The sequence below is a fragment of the Carcharhinus amblyrhynchos genome, chromosome 8 (genome assembly GCF_965287045.1).
Source record: "Carcharhinus amblyrhynchos chromosome 8, sCarAmb.v2.hapA, whole genome shotgun sequence".
NCBI lineage: Eukaryota > Metazoa > Chordata > Chondrichthyes > Carcharhiniformes > Carcharhinidae > Carcharhinus > Carcharhinus amblyrhynchos.
In genome coordinates this window covers 125,494,436-125,510,065 of record NC_137331.1, presented here as the reverse complement: position 1 = coordinate 125,510,065, position 15,630 = coordinate 125,494,436, and the positions used below count along the sequence as shown (strand labels likewise).

The following is a 15,630-nucleotide window of genomic DNA, read 5'->3' as shown; positions in this document are numbered from 1 at the left end:
GATCACTGACCGGTCACTGGGGCTGAGATACTGACTGGCCGGAGATCACTGACCGGCCGGAGATCACTGACCGGTCACTGGGGCTGAGATACTGACTGGCCGGAGATCACTGACCGGCCGGAGATCACGGACCGGCCGGAGATCACGGACCGGTCACTGGGGCTGAGATACTGACCGGCCGGAGATCACGGACCGGCCGGAGATCACGGACCGGTGACTGGGGCTGAGATACTGACTGGCCGGAGATCACTGACCGGCCGGAGATCACGGACCGGTCACTGGGGCTGAGATACTGACCGGCCGGAGATCACTGACTGGCCGGAGATCACTGACCGGCCGGAGATCACTGACCGGTGACTGGGGCTGAGATACTGACCGGCCGGAGATCACTGACCGGCCGGAGATCACGGACCGGCCGGAGATCACGGACCGGTCACTGGGGCTGAGATACTGACCGGCCGGAGATCACTGACTGGCCGGAGATCACTGACCGGTGACTGGGGCTGAGATCCGATGTGGAGGCAGCAAGTGGAATATTGGGGGAGGGGATACAGGGAGAAAAGTTGAGAAAGTGAAGGCGAGAGCGAGGAGGGCGAGAGCGAGGAGGGCGAGAGCGAGGAGGGCGAGAGCGAGGAGGGCGAGAGTGACACTGGGTTTGGGGGGGGGGACGGTAACAGTTTAATGGGGGGGCAGTGTCGCGTCTTTTCCAGTGGGATCGATTCTCTGAGTGGGAGCTTTAGGTGTTGCGCACTCCCATGGCTTGTTCCAGTTCCTGTCTTCGCTGCTGGATCTACAGAGAAAAGGGGGGAAACTCGTTAGGAAAGGAAGAACTTGCATTTCCTCCAGCAACCTCCCCCCCCCCCGCCGTCACAGGGATCTCCTCCATTTCCTGCAAGAAAATGGACTGGGCACAGGAAGATCCCAGTGACTGGCGCCGAGATACTGACAGGGATCAGCAACAGGTCATTGAAATGGTTTGGAGATAAATATTAACCTTGCACACTGAGAGAAAACATTTTAAAGTTTATTTATTAGTCACAAGTAAGGCTTACATTAACGCTGCAATGAAGTTACTGTGAAATCCCCCTGGTCATGCATTGTTCTTCAAACACAGCACAAAGGGGTAAACCCTAACAAGACAGGAAGGAATCTCACAAACACCAGGTTAAAATCCAACAGGTTTATCTGGTATCACCAGCTTTTGGAGCACTGCCCCTTCGCCCCGCTCACCTGAAGGAGCAGCGCTCCCAAAGCTGGTGATTCCAGATAGACCTGTTGGATTTTAACCTGGTGTTTGTGAGACCTCTTACTGCGCTCCCCCCACCCCCGCACCCCCCACCCCCACCCCACCCCCCCCGTCAGAGAGACTGGAACCAGGGAACAGAATTTAAAACTTTAATGTGGAAACGAGAGGAAATGTCTCCTCTCGGAAGATCGGGATTGTTTGGAATTCTTATCGTCCGGCAGCAGAGTTACTGAATATACACAGGGAGCAGTTAGACAGAGATCGGAACAACAGGGGATCAAGGGCTGGGGGAGGGGGTGTGGAGGTGGGGCAGGGGGGTGGGGGAGAAGGATGGTGGGAGGAAGGGTGGGTAGTCGGGGGGTGGAAGGGGGAGGGAGGGCAGTGGGGGTGTGGAGGGGGGAGGGCAGTGGGGAATGCAGGCAGTGGAGGGGGAGGGCAGGGTGGGGGTGGGGAGGATAAGCGGTGGGGGTGGGGAGGGTGAGCGGTGGGGGTGGGGAGGGTGAGCGGTGGGGGTGGGGAGGGTGAGGAGGGTGAGCGGTGGGGGTGGGGAGGGTGAGCGGTGGGGGTGGGGAGGGTGAGCGGTGGGGGTGGGGGAGGGCAGAATGGAGGTGGGGAGGGTGGGCAGTGTGGGCGGGGGAGTCAGACAGATACGAAAGCGTTCATTGGTAGGGGGATTGAATTTAGGAGTCGCAGCGTCATGTTGCAACTGTACACAACTCTGGTGCGGCCGCACTTGGAGTATTGTGTGCAGTTCTGGTCCCCACATTATAGGAAGGATGTGGAGGCTTTGGAGAGGGTGCAGAGGAGGTTTACCAGGATGTTGCCTGGTATGGAGGGGAGGTCCTATGAGGAGAGACTGAGGGATTTGAGGTTCTTTTCATTAGAAAGAAGGCAGCTAAGAGGGGACCTTATTGAAACATATAAGATGATTAGAGGTTTGGATAGGGTGGACAGTGATAGCCTTTTTCCTCGGATGGAGAAAGCTAGCACGAGGGGGCATGGCTTTAAATTAAGGGGGGGTAGCTACAGGACGGATGTCAGGGCTAGGTTCTTTACCCAGAGGGTGGTGAGGGATTGGAATGCCCTACCTGCTGCAGTTGTAAATGTGCCTAGTTTGGGGGCGTTTAAGAGATCCGTGGATAGGTTTATGGATGGAAAGGGATTGGTTTAGGTTAGAGGGTCATTGTTTTTTAACATCGTGGGCCGAAGGGCCTGTTCTGCGCTGTAATGTTCTATGTTCTATGAAAGTGGGGGTCAGGCCACGATCAGCTGGACCGTGTTCTCTCTGGTCAGTTAAACCGGGCGCTCCCCCAGGGGCTCCCGGACTGTAAAGATGGTGTGAGGTTGGGTTTCTGCACCTCGTTCCCCCACTCCAGCCTGGGCTGTTCCTCAGTGGAGTGACCACACTTCACACACTGGAACCCACCGCAGGAGTTACTGGGACAGGGGTTATAGAGACCGGGAGGGTGGGGGGGGTTATGGAGCCGGGGCGGGGGGTGGGGGGGGGTGGGGGGTGGGGGGGGGGGGAGCGGTTATGGAGCTGGGGGGCGGTGGTGGGTGTTATGGAGACGGGAAGTTTGACTGTCTCACTGATAGGTTGAGGGAGCTGGGTCTCTTTTCCCTGGAGAGACGAAGGTTGAGAGGCGACCTGATAGAAGTTTATAAAATGTTGAGAGGAATAGATAGGGTGGATTCTCAGGGGCTATTTCCCCGGTTTGAAATGGTCGCTACGAGAGGACACAGATTTAAGGTGCGGGGAGGAAAGTACAGAAGTGACGTTAGGGGTAAGTTTTTCACTCAGAGGGTGGTGAGTGAATGGAATCGGCTGCCGTCAGTGGTGGTGGAGGCGAACTCGCTGGGGTCTTTTAAAAGACTTCTGGATGAGTATATGGGGTTTTATGGGATTGGGGGTTATAGATAGGTCTATAGATTGGTAGGTGTTGATGTGATCGGTGCAACTCGTGGGCCGAAGGGCCTGTTTGTGCTGTAGTGTTCTATGTTCTATGATATTTACCTTACAGTAGAAATAGCGACTGACAGCTTCCTGTGACCACGGCTGCTGGTAAAAATCAGCTCGACGTTCATCCTCCGGGTTCCCAACCACATCCGTCATTATCTGACAAAACAAACCGTTCATTCCAAAAACAAAACTTCTCCAAACAGGAATAGGCCATTCAGCCCCTCAATCCAGCTCTGCTATCACTACACACGTTCATTATCCACTAGAGGGCAGTCGAGAGTCAATCACATCACTGTGACTGGAGTCACATCTCGGCCAGGCCGGGTAAGGACAGCAGATTTCCTTCCCTAAAGGACGAGGGCACCAGATGGGCTTTTCTAACAATCGATAATGGTTTCAGGGTCATCAGTGGTTTCTTAATTCCAGATTTTTTTTTATATTGAATTTAAATTCCACCATCTACCCGAGCGGGATTCGAACCCGGATCCCCAGAACATTAGCCGAGTTTCTAGATTAACAACAATAGCACTGGGCCATCTCCTCCCCTCAGCTCCTGGCACTAAAGGGATTGAGGGATATGGGGGGAAGGGAGGGGGGGATGGGGATGGGGGGAAGGGAGGGGGGGATGGGGAGGAAGGGAGGGGGGGATGGGGAGGAAGGGAGGGGGGGATGGGGAGGAAGGGAGGGGGGGATGGGGAGGAAGGCATCACCTCACACTTCCCCACCCTATCTGCCCACTCATAAGAACATAAGAAATAGGAGCAGGAGTAGGCCATCTAGCCCTTCGAGCCTGCCCCGCCATTCAATAAGATCATGGCTGATCTGTCGCTGCTCAGTTCCACTTTCCCGCTTTCTCCCCATAACCCTTAATCCCCTCTCTTATCAAAAACCCATCAACCCGCGTCTTAAAAATATTTAGCGAGGCAGCCTCCACCACTTCAACGGGCAGAGAATTCCAGAGAGTCACCACCCTTTGAGTGAAGAAGTTCCTCCTCAACTCCGTTCTAAACCGACCCCCTTTTATCTTGAGGCTGTGCCCCCTAGTCCTACTGTCCTTTCTGAGCGGGAAGAGTCTCTCCACCTCTATCCTATCCATCCCATTAATCATCTTATATGTCTCAATGAGATCTCCCCTCATTCTTCTAAACTCTAACGAGTACAAGCCTAGTTTATTCAGCCTCTCCTCATAGCTCAACCCCCTCAACTCCGGTATCAGCCTAGTAAACCTCCTCTGCACTCCCTCCAAGGCCAAAATATCCTTGCGTAAGTACGGCGCCCAAAACTGCACACAGTACTCCAGCTGCGGCCTCACCAATGCCCTATACAGCTGCAGCAAGACCTCCCTACTTTTATATTCAATCCCCCTCGCTATGAAGGCCAGCATCCCATTCGCCTTCCTGACCACCTGCTGCACCTGCAGGCTGGGTTTTTGCGACTCATGCACAAGGACCCCGAGGTCCCTCTGCACCGTCGCCTGCTGCAGTTTTTCGCCCCGTAAGTAATAGTCCTTCCTACCATTCTTCCTACCAAAGTGGACCACCTCACACTTGCCAACATTAAATTCCATTTGCCAGTTCCTGGCCCATTCGCCCAGCCTATCTAGATCCTTCTGCAGACTCTCCACACCCTCCGCGCAATTTGCCTTTCCCCCAATCTTGGTGTCATCAGCACATTTCGACACCATACACTCGGTTCCCTCCTCCAGATCATCTATATAAATGGTAAATAGCTGAGGCCCCAGCACCGACCCCTGGGGCACTCCACTAGTCACCATCCACCAATCTGAATAGCACCCATTAACCCCCACTCTCTGCCTCCTATTTGACAACCAATCCTCTATCCACGCTAACACCCTACCCCCAACTCCATGCCCCCTTACCTTCTGTAATAACCTCTTGTGAGGTACCTTGTCAAACGCCTTCTGAAAATCAAGAAAGACCACATCCACCGGCTCTCCTCTATCCACCGCCCTAGACACATCCTCATAGAACTCCAGTAAAATTGTCAGACATGACTTCCCCTTAACGAAACCGTGCTGCGTCTGCTCTATCCAGCAATTCCCCTCAAGATGCCTCTCTATTTCCTCCTTGACGACGGATTCTAACATTTTACCTACAACAGACGTTAAACTAACCAGCCTATAATTCCCCGCCTTTTGCCTGGCACCCTTCTTAAATGACGACGTAACATTAGCCGTTTTCCAATCTTCCGGCACTTCCCCGGAATCCAGCGAGGTTTGGAAAATAACCACCAAGGCATCCACTATCACCTCCGCCATTTCTTTCAGAACCCTCGGATGCATTCCATCCGGTCCTGGGGACTTGTCCACAATCAGCCCCTCCAGTCTGTCGAGCACCGCCTCTCTAGTAACAGTAATGTCATTAAGACCCTCCAGTCCGACCACCTTTCCATCTCTAACACCTGGCAAATTATTCACGTCCTCCTCCGTGAAGACAGAAACAAAAAAGTTATTCAATACCTGAGCCATATCCCCATCCCCTACCACTGAGTCCCCCGTCTCATCCTCTAAGGGTCCAACGTTCACCCTAGCCAGCCTCTTCCTTTTTATATATTTATAAAAACTCTTGCTATCCTTTTTTATATTAAGCGCTAGCCCAGCTTCATAGTTTCTCCTACCCTCCTTTATCAACTTATCAACACTCCCACAACTTGTCTCTGTCCTTTTAAAATTCTCACAGTTGACAATATTTCCACGTTTTGTGTCATTGCTAAAACTGAGCTTTGTAAATCCAAATCTGGGTCATGAATAAAAATCAGCTAAATCAGTTAACCCCACTGTATATCGTCACCCAGTTCGCTCCCGCGCTCTGCTTCCTGTCACCCACGGATACACGGCGGGGGGATGCGGATATAGGGTGGGGGCACAGATACAGAGCGGGGGCACCCTGTATCCGCGCCCCCGCCCTGTATCCGCGCCCCCGCCCTGTATCCGCGCCCCCGCCCTGTATCCGCGCCCCCGCCCTGTATCCGCGCCCCCGCCCTGTATCCGCGCCCCCGCCCTGTATCCGCGCCCCCGCCCTGTATCCGCGCCCCCGCCCTGTATCCGCGCCCCCGCCCTGTATCCACCCTGCTGCTCACTCACACTCCGTGGCCTTCCACTCTGCTGACAGCCTACTGTGTGGGTCAATGTGTAACATCATGACTCTGACCCTCAGCAACCAATAAAACCCCAACACGATTTGCCCCTCACTAATCCTGGCTGATTTTCCTGAATAATTTCACCTTTCTCTCAGTGACTTGCTCCAAATTATTGTTCTAATAACCTTTCCCACCAATCAGGTTAAGCTGACGGGGTTTATCTCCAGCGGAGCAGGATGTGAGTATCCGTGATTCCCCAGGGGAGCAGGATGTGAGTATCCGTGATTCCCCAGGGGAGCAGGATGTGAGTATCCGTGATTCCCCATTGGAACAGGATGTGAGTGTCCGTGATTCCCCATTGGAACAGGATGTGAGTATCCGTGATTCCCCATTGGAGCAGGATGTGAGTATCCGTGATTCCCCATTGGAGCAGGATGTGAGTATCCGTGATTCCCCAGTGGAGCAGGATGTGAGTATCCGTGATTCCCCAGGGGAGCAGGATGTGAGTATCCGTGATTCCCCAGCGGAGCAGGATGTGAGTATCCGTGATTCCCCATTGGAACAGGATGTGAGTGTCCGTGATTCCCCAGGGGAGCAGGATGTGAGTGTCCGTGATTCCCCAGGGGAGCAGGATGTGAGTATCCGTGATTCCCCAGGGGAGCAGGATGTGAGTATCCGTGATTCCCCAGGGGAGCAGGATGTGAGTATCCGTGATTCCCCAGGGGAGCAGGATGTGAGTATCCGTGATTCCCCAGGGGAGCAGGATGTGAGTATCCGTGATTCCCCAGCGGAGCAGGATGTGAGTATCCGTGATTCCCCAGGGGAGCAGGATGTGAGTATCCGTGATTCCCCATTGGAACAGGATGTGAGTATCCGTGATTCCCCATTGGAGCAGGATGTGAGTATCCGTGATTCCCCATTGGAGCAGGATGTGAGTATCCGTGATTCCCCAGCGGAGCAGGATGTGAGTATCCGTGATTCCCCATTGGAACAGGATGTGAGTATCCGTGATTCCCCATTGGAGCAGGATGTGAGTATCCGTGATTCCCCATTGGAGCAGGATGTGAGTATCCGTGATTCCCCAGGGGAGCAGGATGTGAGTATCCGTGATTCCCCATTGGAGCAGGATGTGAGTATCCGTGATTCCCCAGCGCTGGCTCCGAGGAGGATTAGGGAATGCCTGAACTCAACCCTCCCTCCTTGCCCTGATAGAAAGTAAATTCAAGGTGAAACTTCCTACCTTGAGGTCGCGGCTCTGGGATCTCAGCCAGTCCTGGATATATCCCTTCGGATCCTTTGAGAAACTCAGCATAAAATCTCTCTGGATCTTTAGCTGGTTGATGGACTCGATGGTTTCGTGGATCTGGGGGAGAGACGAAGGGTCAGAGTCACACGGAGCGGCTCAGTCAGTCTCGAATGGGTGATTCCCCCCTTCAATCATCCTGTGATCAGCTTCGAGTCAAATCATCTCCCCCCCCGATAATCTCTGCTCAGATTCTAAACCCATCCCCTCAATGTCACTGTGCATTCCTTCAATCTGCTCTCGCTCTTAACCAACTCCTCATATCATTCCAGCTCATCAGGCGCTCTCACCCTCCCCAATACCCCACCCCCTGATCCCCCACCCCCCGATACCCCAGCCTTCCCCCGATCCCCCACCCCCCAATACCCCAGCCTTCCCCTGTACCCCCCGTTCCAATACCCCAGCCTTCCCCTGTACCCCCCGTTCCAATACCCCAGCCCTCCCCGATCCCCCACCCCTCGATACCCCAGCCCTCCCCCGATCCCCCACCCCCCAATACCCCAGCCCTCCCCTGTACCCCCCGTTCCAATACCCCAGCCCTCCCCTGTACCTCCCGTTCCAATACCCCAGCCCTCCCCTGTACCCCCCGTTCCAATACCCCAGCCCTCCCCTATACCCCCCATTCCAATACCCCAGCCCTCCCCTGTACCCCCCGTTCCAATACCCCAGCCCTCCCCTGTGCCCCCCCCGTTCCAATACCCCAGCCCTCCCCTGTGCCCCCCCCAGCCTCCCTCTCCTATCCCCGGCCCCTCCCTTTTTTATTCCGTTATGGAATGTGGGTGTTGCCGGATCACCATTTGTTGCCATTCCCAAGTTGCCCTTTGAGAAGGTCTGGAAGTTGGAGTGTTATGGTGAGGTTGTATAAGGCATTGGTGAGGCTGAATTTAGAGTATTGTGTACAGTTTTGGTCACCTAATTACAGGAAGGATGTAAATAAGGTTGAAAGAGTGCAGAGAAGGTTCACAAGGATGTCACCGGGACTTGAGAAGCTGAGTTACAGAGAGATTGAATAGGTTAGGACTTTATTCCCTGGAGCATAGAAGAATGAGGGGAGATTTGATAGAGGTGTATAAGATTTTGTTGGGTATAGATAGAGTGAATGCAAGCAGGCTTTTTCCACTGAGGCTAGGGGAGAATAAAACCAGAGGGCATGGGTTCAGGGTGAAAGGAGAAAAGTTTAAAGGGAATATTAGGGGGGGATTCTTCACACAGAGAGTGGTGGGAGTGTGGAATGAGCTGCTGGATAAAGTGGTAAATGCAGGGTCACTTTTAACATTTAAGAAAAACTTGGGCAGGTTCATGGATGAGAGGGGTGTGGAGGGATATGGTCCAAGTGCAGGTCAGTGGGACTGGGCAAAAAAGTGGTTTGGCACAAACAAGAAGGGCCAAAACATGCATAGCTTTAAATTAAGGGGGGGTAGTTATAGGACGGATGTCAGGGGTAGGTTCTTTACCCAGAGGGTGGTGAGGGATTGGAATGCCCTGCCTGCTGCAGTTGTAAATGCGCCTAGTTTGGGGGCGTTTAAGAGATCCGTGGATAGGTTTATGGATGGAAAGGGTTTGGTTTAGGTTAGTGGGTCATTGTTTTGTAACTGGTCGGTGCAACATCGTGGGCCGAAGGGCCTGTTCTGCGCTGTAATGTTCTATGTTCTAAAAGGCCGGTTTCTGAGCTGTAATTTTCTATGGTTCTATGGAACCTGCTGCAGCCCGAGGTGTAGGTACACCCACAGTGCTGTTAGACAGGGAGTACCGGGCCTTTGACCCAGCAGCTGTGAAGGAACGGTGATATATTTCCAAGTCAGGGTGGTGAGTGACTGGGAGGGGAATCTCTAGCTGGTGGCGTTCCCAGGTATCCGCTGTCCCTGTCTTTCTAGACGATAATGGTGGTGGGTTTGGAAGGTGCTGCCTAAGGAACCTCAGTGAGTTCCTGCCGTGTACCTTGTAGATGGGACACTCGGCTGCCAGGTGTGTTGGAGGGAGTGGGTGTTTGTGGATCTGGTGCTTTTTCCTGGATGGTGTCGAGCTTCTTGGTGTCAGGGTCAGTGCTGCTGCTCTGTCTGGGTAGTTAACATTTATTTCCCTGAAGCTTCCATCCAATTTCCTTTTGAAATTGCTGCGTGTTGTCTGTTGGAGCGTGTCCTACGTGTTGGAGCATGTTTATAGAATAAAAAAGCAGCAAAAAGGGGCCACTGGTCTATCGAGTCTGCACTGACTCCCCGACAGAGCACCTTACCCCGGCTCTATCATCGTTACCCCACACATTTACCCCAGTAATCCCCCCAATCTACAATGAGGGAGAATTTAACATGGTCAATCCACCTAACCCGCACACTGTTAAAGTGTGGGGGGAAACCAGAGCACCCGGAGGAAACCCATGCAGACACGGGGAGGACATACAAACTCCACACAGACAGTGACCCGAGCTGGGAATCGAACTCAGGTCCCTGACGCTGTGAGGCAGCCGTGCTAACCACTGTGTTGGAATCATGTTGGAATCGTGTTGGAGCGTGTTGTGCGCGCTACGCGTGTTGGAGCGTGTTGTGCGCGCTACGCGTGTTGGAGCGTGTTGTGCGCGCTACGCGTGTTGGAGCGTGTTGTGCGCGCTACGCGTGTTGGAGCGTGTTGTGCGCGCTACGCGTGTTGGAGCGTGTTGTGCGCGCTACGCGTGTTGGAGCGTGTTGTGCGCGCTACGCGTGTTGGAGCGTGTTGTGCGCGCTACGCGTGTTGGAGCGTGTTGTGCGCGCTACGCGTGTTGGAGCGTGTTGTGCGCGCTACGCGTGTTGGAGCGTGTTGTGCGCGCTACGCGTGTTGGAGCGTGTTGTGCGCGCTACGCGTGTTGGAGCGTGTTGTGCGCGCTACGCGTGTTGGAGCGTGTTGTGCGCGCTACGCGTGTTGGAGCGTGTTGTGCGCGCTACGCGTGTTGGAGCGTGTTGTGCGCGCTACGCGTGTTGGAGCGTGTTGTGCGCGCTACGCGTGTTGGAGCGTGTTGTGCGCGCTACGCGTGTTGGAGCGTGTTGTGCGCGCTACGCGTGTTGGAGCGTGTTGTGCGCGCTACGCGTGTTGGAGCGTGTTGTGCGCGCTACGCGTGTTGGAGCGTGTTGTGCGCGCTACGCGTGTTGGAGCGTGTTGTGCGCGCTACGCGTGTTGGAGCGTGTTGTGCGCGCTACGCGTGTTGGAGCGTGTTGTGCGCGCTACGCGTGTTGGAGCGTGTTGTGCGCGCTACGCGTGTTGGAGCGTGTTGTGCGCGCTACGCGTGTTGGAGCGTGTTGTGCGCGCTACGCGTGTTGGAGCGTGTTGTGCGCGCTACGCGTGTTGGAGCGTGTTGTGCGCGCTACGCGTGTTGGAGCGTGTTGTGCGCGCTACGCGTGTTGGAGCGTGTTGTGCGCGCTACGCGTGTTGGAGCGTGTTGTGCGCGCTACGCGTGTTGGAGCGTGTTGTGCGCGCTACGCGTGTTGGAGCGTGTTGTGCGCGCTACGCGTGTTGGAGCGTGTTGTGCGCGCTACGCGTGTTGGAGCGTGTTGTGCGCGCTACGCGTGTTGGAGCGTGTTGTGCGCGCTACGCGTGTTGTCTGCGTTACGCGTGTTGGAGCGTGTTGTGTGTGTTACGCGTGTTGGAGCGTGTTGTCTGCGTTATGCGTGTTGGAGCGTGTTGTCTGCGTTATGCGTGCTGGAGCGTGTTGTGTGCGTTATGCGTGCTGGAGCGTGTTGTGTGCGTTATGCGTGGAGCGTGTTGTGTGCGTTATGCGTGTTGGAGCGTGTTGTGTGCGTTATGCGTGCTGGAGCGTGTTGTGTGCGTTATGCGTGTTGTTACCTTGTTATCCAGTGCAGCAATCTCCTGCTGATTGGCTGTTGACAGGAGGAAGCTGCTCATTTGCCCTTTCAGGGGATCGTCAACTTCTACGTCGATATCGTAACAGGCCGTCTTCTTCTGATCATTCGGATCCACACTGGGAAGAGAAAACACCAGGAAGCAGGAAACATTCAGTCCGGATCACAACCGTGTCAGCTCCTGTACAGTCTGTGTGTGTGTCTCAGTGTCAGCTCCTGTACGGTCCGTGTGTGTCTCAGTGTCAGCTCCTGTACAGTCCGTGTGTGTCTCAGTGTCAGCTCCTGTACAGTCCGTGTGTGTCTCAGTGTCAGCTCCTGTACGGTCCGTGTGTGTCTCAGTGTCAGCTCCTGTACAGTCCGTGTGTGTCTCAGTGTCAACTCCTGTACGGTCCGTGTGTGTGTCTCAGTGTCAGCTCCTGTACAGTCCGTGTGTGTGTGTCTCAGTGTCAGCTCCTGTACAGTCCGTGTGTGTGTGTCTCAGTGTCAGCTCCTGTACGGTCCGTGTGTGTCTCAGTGTCAGCTCCTGTACGGTCCGTGTGTGTGTGTGTCTCAGTGTCAGCTCCTGTACAGTCCATCCGTGTGTGTCTCAGTGTCAGTTCCTGTACGGTCCGTGTGTGTGTGTCTCAGTGTCAGCTCCTGTACAGTCCGTGTGTGTGTGTCTCAGTGTCAGCTCCTGTACGGTCCGTGTGTGTCTCAGTGTCAGCTCCTGTACAGTCCGTGTGTGTGTCTCAGTGTCAGCTCCTGTACAGTCCGTGTGTGTGTCTCAGTGTCAGCTCCTGTACGGTCCGTGTGTGTGTCTCAGTGTCAGCTCCTGTACGGTCCGTGTGTGTGTGTCTCAGTGTCAGCTCCTGTACGGTCCGTGTGTGTCTCAGTGTCAGCTCCTGTACGGTCCGTGTGTGTCTCAGTGTCAGCTCCTGTACGGTCCGTGTGTGTCTCAGTGTCAGCTCCTGTACGGTCCGTGTGTGTCTCAGTGTCAGCTCCTGTACGGTCCGTGTGTGTCTCAGTGTCAGCTCCTGTACGGTCCGTGTGTGTGTCTCAGTGTCAGCCCGTGTACAGTCCGTGTGTGTGTCTCAGTGTCAGCTTCTGTACGGTCCGTGTGTGTGTGTCTCAGTGTCAGCTCCTGTACAGTCCGTGTGTGTCTCAGTGTCAGCTCCTGTACGGTCCGTGTGTGTCTCAGTGTCAGCTCCTGTACGGTCCGTGTGTGTCTCAGTGTCAGCTCCTGTACAGTCCATCCGTGTGTGTCTCAGTGTCAGCTCCTGTACAGTCCGTGTGTGTGTGTCTCAGTGTCAGTTCCTGTACGGTCCGTGTGTGTGTCTCAGTGTCAGCTCCTGTACGGTCCGTGTGTGTCTCAGTGTCAGCTCCTGTACAGTCCGTGTGTGTCTCAGTGTCAGCTCCTGTACGGTCCGTGTGTGTCTCAGTGTCAGCTCCTGTACGGTCCGTGTGTGTCTCAGTGTCAGCTCCTGTACAGTCCGTGTGTGTCTCAGTGTCAGCTCCTGTACAGTCCGTGTGTGTGTGTCTCAGTGTCAGCTCCTGTACAGTCCGTGTGTGTCTCAGTGTCAGCTCCTGTACAGTCCGTGTGTGTCTCAGTGTCAGCTCCTGTACAGTCCATCCGTGTGTGTCTCAGTGTCAGTTCCTGTACGGTCCGTGTGTGTGTGTCTCAGTGTCAGCTCCTGTACAGTCCGTGTGTGTGTGTCTCAGTGTCAGCTCCTGTACAGTCCGTGTGTGTGTGTCTCAGTGTCAGCTCCTGTACGGTCCGTGTGTGTGTGTCTCAGTGTCAGCTCCTGTACGGTCCGTGTGTGTGTGTCTCAGTGTCAGCTCCTGTACGGTCCGTGTGTGTCTCAGTGTCAGCTCCTGTACGGTCCGTGTGTGTCTCAGTGTCAGCTCCTGTACGGTCCGTGTGTGTCTCAGTGTCAGCTCCTGTACAGTCCATCCGTGTGTGTCTCAGTGTCAGTTCCTGTACGGTCCGTGTGTGTGTGTCTCAGTGTCAGCTCCTGTACGGTCCGTGTGTGTGTGTCTCAGTGTCAGCTCCTGTACGGTCCGTGTGTGTGTGTGTCTCAGTGTCAGCTCCTGTACGGTCCGTGTGTGTCTCAGTGTCAGCTCCTGTACAGTCCATCCGTGTGTGTCTCAGTGTCAGTTCCTGTACAGTCCGTGTGTGTGTGTGTGTCTCAGTGTCAGCTCCTGTACAGTCCGTGTGTGTGTGTCTCAGTGTCAGCTCCTGTACGGTCCGTGTGTGTCTCAGTGTCAGCTCCTGTACGGTCCGTGTGTGTCTCAGTGTCAGCTCCTGTACAGTCCATCCGTGTGTGTCTCAGTGTCAGTTCCTGTACGGTCCGTGTGTGTGTCTCAGTGTCAGCTCCTGTACGGTCCGTGTGTGTCTCAGTGTCAGCTCCTGTACAGTCCGTGTGTGTGTGTCTCAGTGTCAGCTCCTGTACAGTCCGTGTGTGTGTGTGTCTCAGTGTCAGCCCGTGTATGGTCCATGTGTGTGTGTGTGTGTGTCAGCTCCTGTACAGTCCATGTGTGTGTGTCAGTGTCAGCTCCTGTACAGTCTGTGTGTGTCAGTGTCAGCTCCTGTACAGTCTGTCTGTGTGTGTCAGTGTCAGCTCCTGTACAGTCTGTCTGTGTGTCTCAGTGTCAGCTCCTGTACAGTCTGTCTGTGTGTCTCAGTGTCAGCTCCTGTACAGTCTGTCTGTGTGTGTCAGTGTCAGCTCCTGTACAGTCTGTCTGTGTGTCTCAGTGTCAGCTCCTGTACAGTCTGTCTGTGTCTCTCAGTGTCAGCTCCTGTACAGTCTGTCTGTGTGTGTCAGTGTCAGCTCCTGTACAGTCTGTCTGTGTGTCTCAGTGTCAGCTCCTGTACGGTCTGTGTGTGTGTGTGTGTGTGTGTGTGTGTGTGTGTGTGTGTCTCAGTGTCAGCTCCTGTACAGTCTGTGTGTGTGTGTGTGTGTGTGTGTGTCTCAATGTCAGCTCCCTTGCAGCTCATGTCCAGCCGCAGTGCTGTGGAGAATCTGTGGATGGCGCTGCTGAGCTGCTGGGAATCAGTGCGTGTGGCCCCATCTAGAGGCAGCAAATGGGACTGTACCCAATCTCTGCTCTTGTTTAAACGCTGTGCTGGGCCCTTTAAGACTGTGACTCTCACTGTGATTTCATTCACTTTGGTGGACTGACTCTGTGAGAGGCTGCTCTGTGGTTCCTGTTTTGACTTTAACAGTTTCCACACACACCGAGGTGCACAGGTTTGGCCCCTGAAGGGTTAAAGTGGGACAGAGTACAGCACCGCCCACTCTATGATGCAATAGGACACGTGACCCATTGGACAGAGCTGTGTGCGTGAGCAAGCACGGAGACAGTTACCAACTCAACCTCTAACTGTAATTAGTTCTTGTAGGTAATTCATGCGTAGAGTTAACACTGCAAAGTCTTCAATATAACCCACTGGAAGGTATCCAACACCCCGCGATATACTGGCAGCAAACGGAAAAACCTTTAATCTTTCAGAAAGACTAAATTCATGCAAGAACAAAGAAAAAACTGGTGCAGCATTCTGAGCTGGGAAGAAACTCATGGAACAGACACACAGAGGAAAATCACAAGGGAATCTCTGCAAAGAAAGGCATGGAAGCTGAAGGCAGAAATTTAAATTTCCTTACCGGAAGCAGGAAATAGCAATGGATTTGTTTCAAGCCCCAGAGTGAGGAACCCCAGCAAGGGGTGAGCTAAACCTTTCAAAATCCAGGATGCAGCAAGCCCCAAGAAACTTCTAAATAACTCAGGGTAGGGAAACTGCCATTTGAAAACTCCATTGGAAAAACCTGAGTTGTGGTCTCTCTCCGGGAGGGAAGTGAATGAATTTATTTGAAAGGATTGGGATGAAAGGATCAGCGTTAAGGGCCAGCCAAGGACAGAATTTGATGTTTTTGTGACCCTGAATTGGAGCCTCTCGATCTAAGCAGCCGTTGTTTTCGACGCTGAACTCGGGCTCCGTTATCGCGGGAGCTGCTAAAAACAGCAAGGGCGGGAAATCCCTCAGACTTCAAACAAAACAGCCCCATCTTGAACCTCCGCAGCTCACAAACGCCCAGTAAATAGGGTGATATCAAGGCAGTGTTGTATGGACAGGCTCGCTCTCCTGATGTAGGCTCCTCCATTATTAGGGGTGCCCCTGGGGATCAGTGTCACTGGTACCAGGAGGACCATGGAGATC

The 15,630-nt window shown here is 54.0% G+C and overlaps 1 protein-coding gene across 1 annotated transcript in view; it reads right to left on the bottom strand.

Moving 5' to 3' along the window:
* Nucleotides 1-473: 473 nt before the first annotated feature.
* smarcd3a (SWI/SNF related BAF chromatin remodeling complex subunit D3a) overlaps nt 474-15,630 on the bottom strand; it is a 30,663-nt gene continuing 15,506 nt past the window's right edge. Inside the window, exons 4-7 of the mRNA XM_080193558.1 lie at nt 11,419-11,554; nt 7,546-7,668; nt 3,261-3,362; nt 474-790 (exon numbers count right to left, since the gene is read on the bottom strand). Coding sequence (XP_080049684.1) covers nt 737-790; nt 3,261-3,362; nt 7,546-7,668; nt 11,419-11,554 — 415 coding nt within the window. The 3' untranslated portion in view covers nt 474-736. The remainder of the gene's footprint in view (nt 791-3,260; nt 3,363-7,545; nt 7,669-11,418; nt 11,555-15,630) is intronic.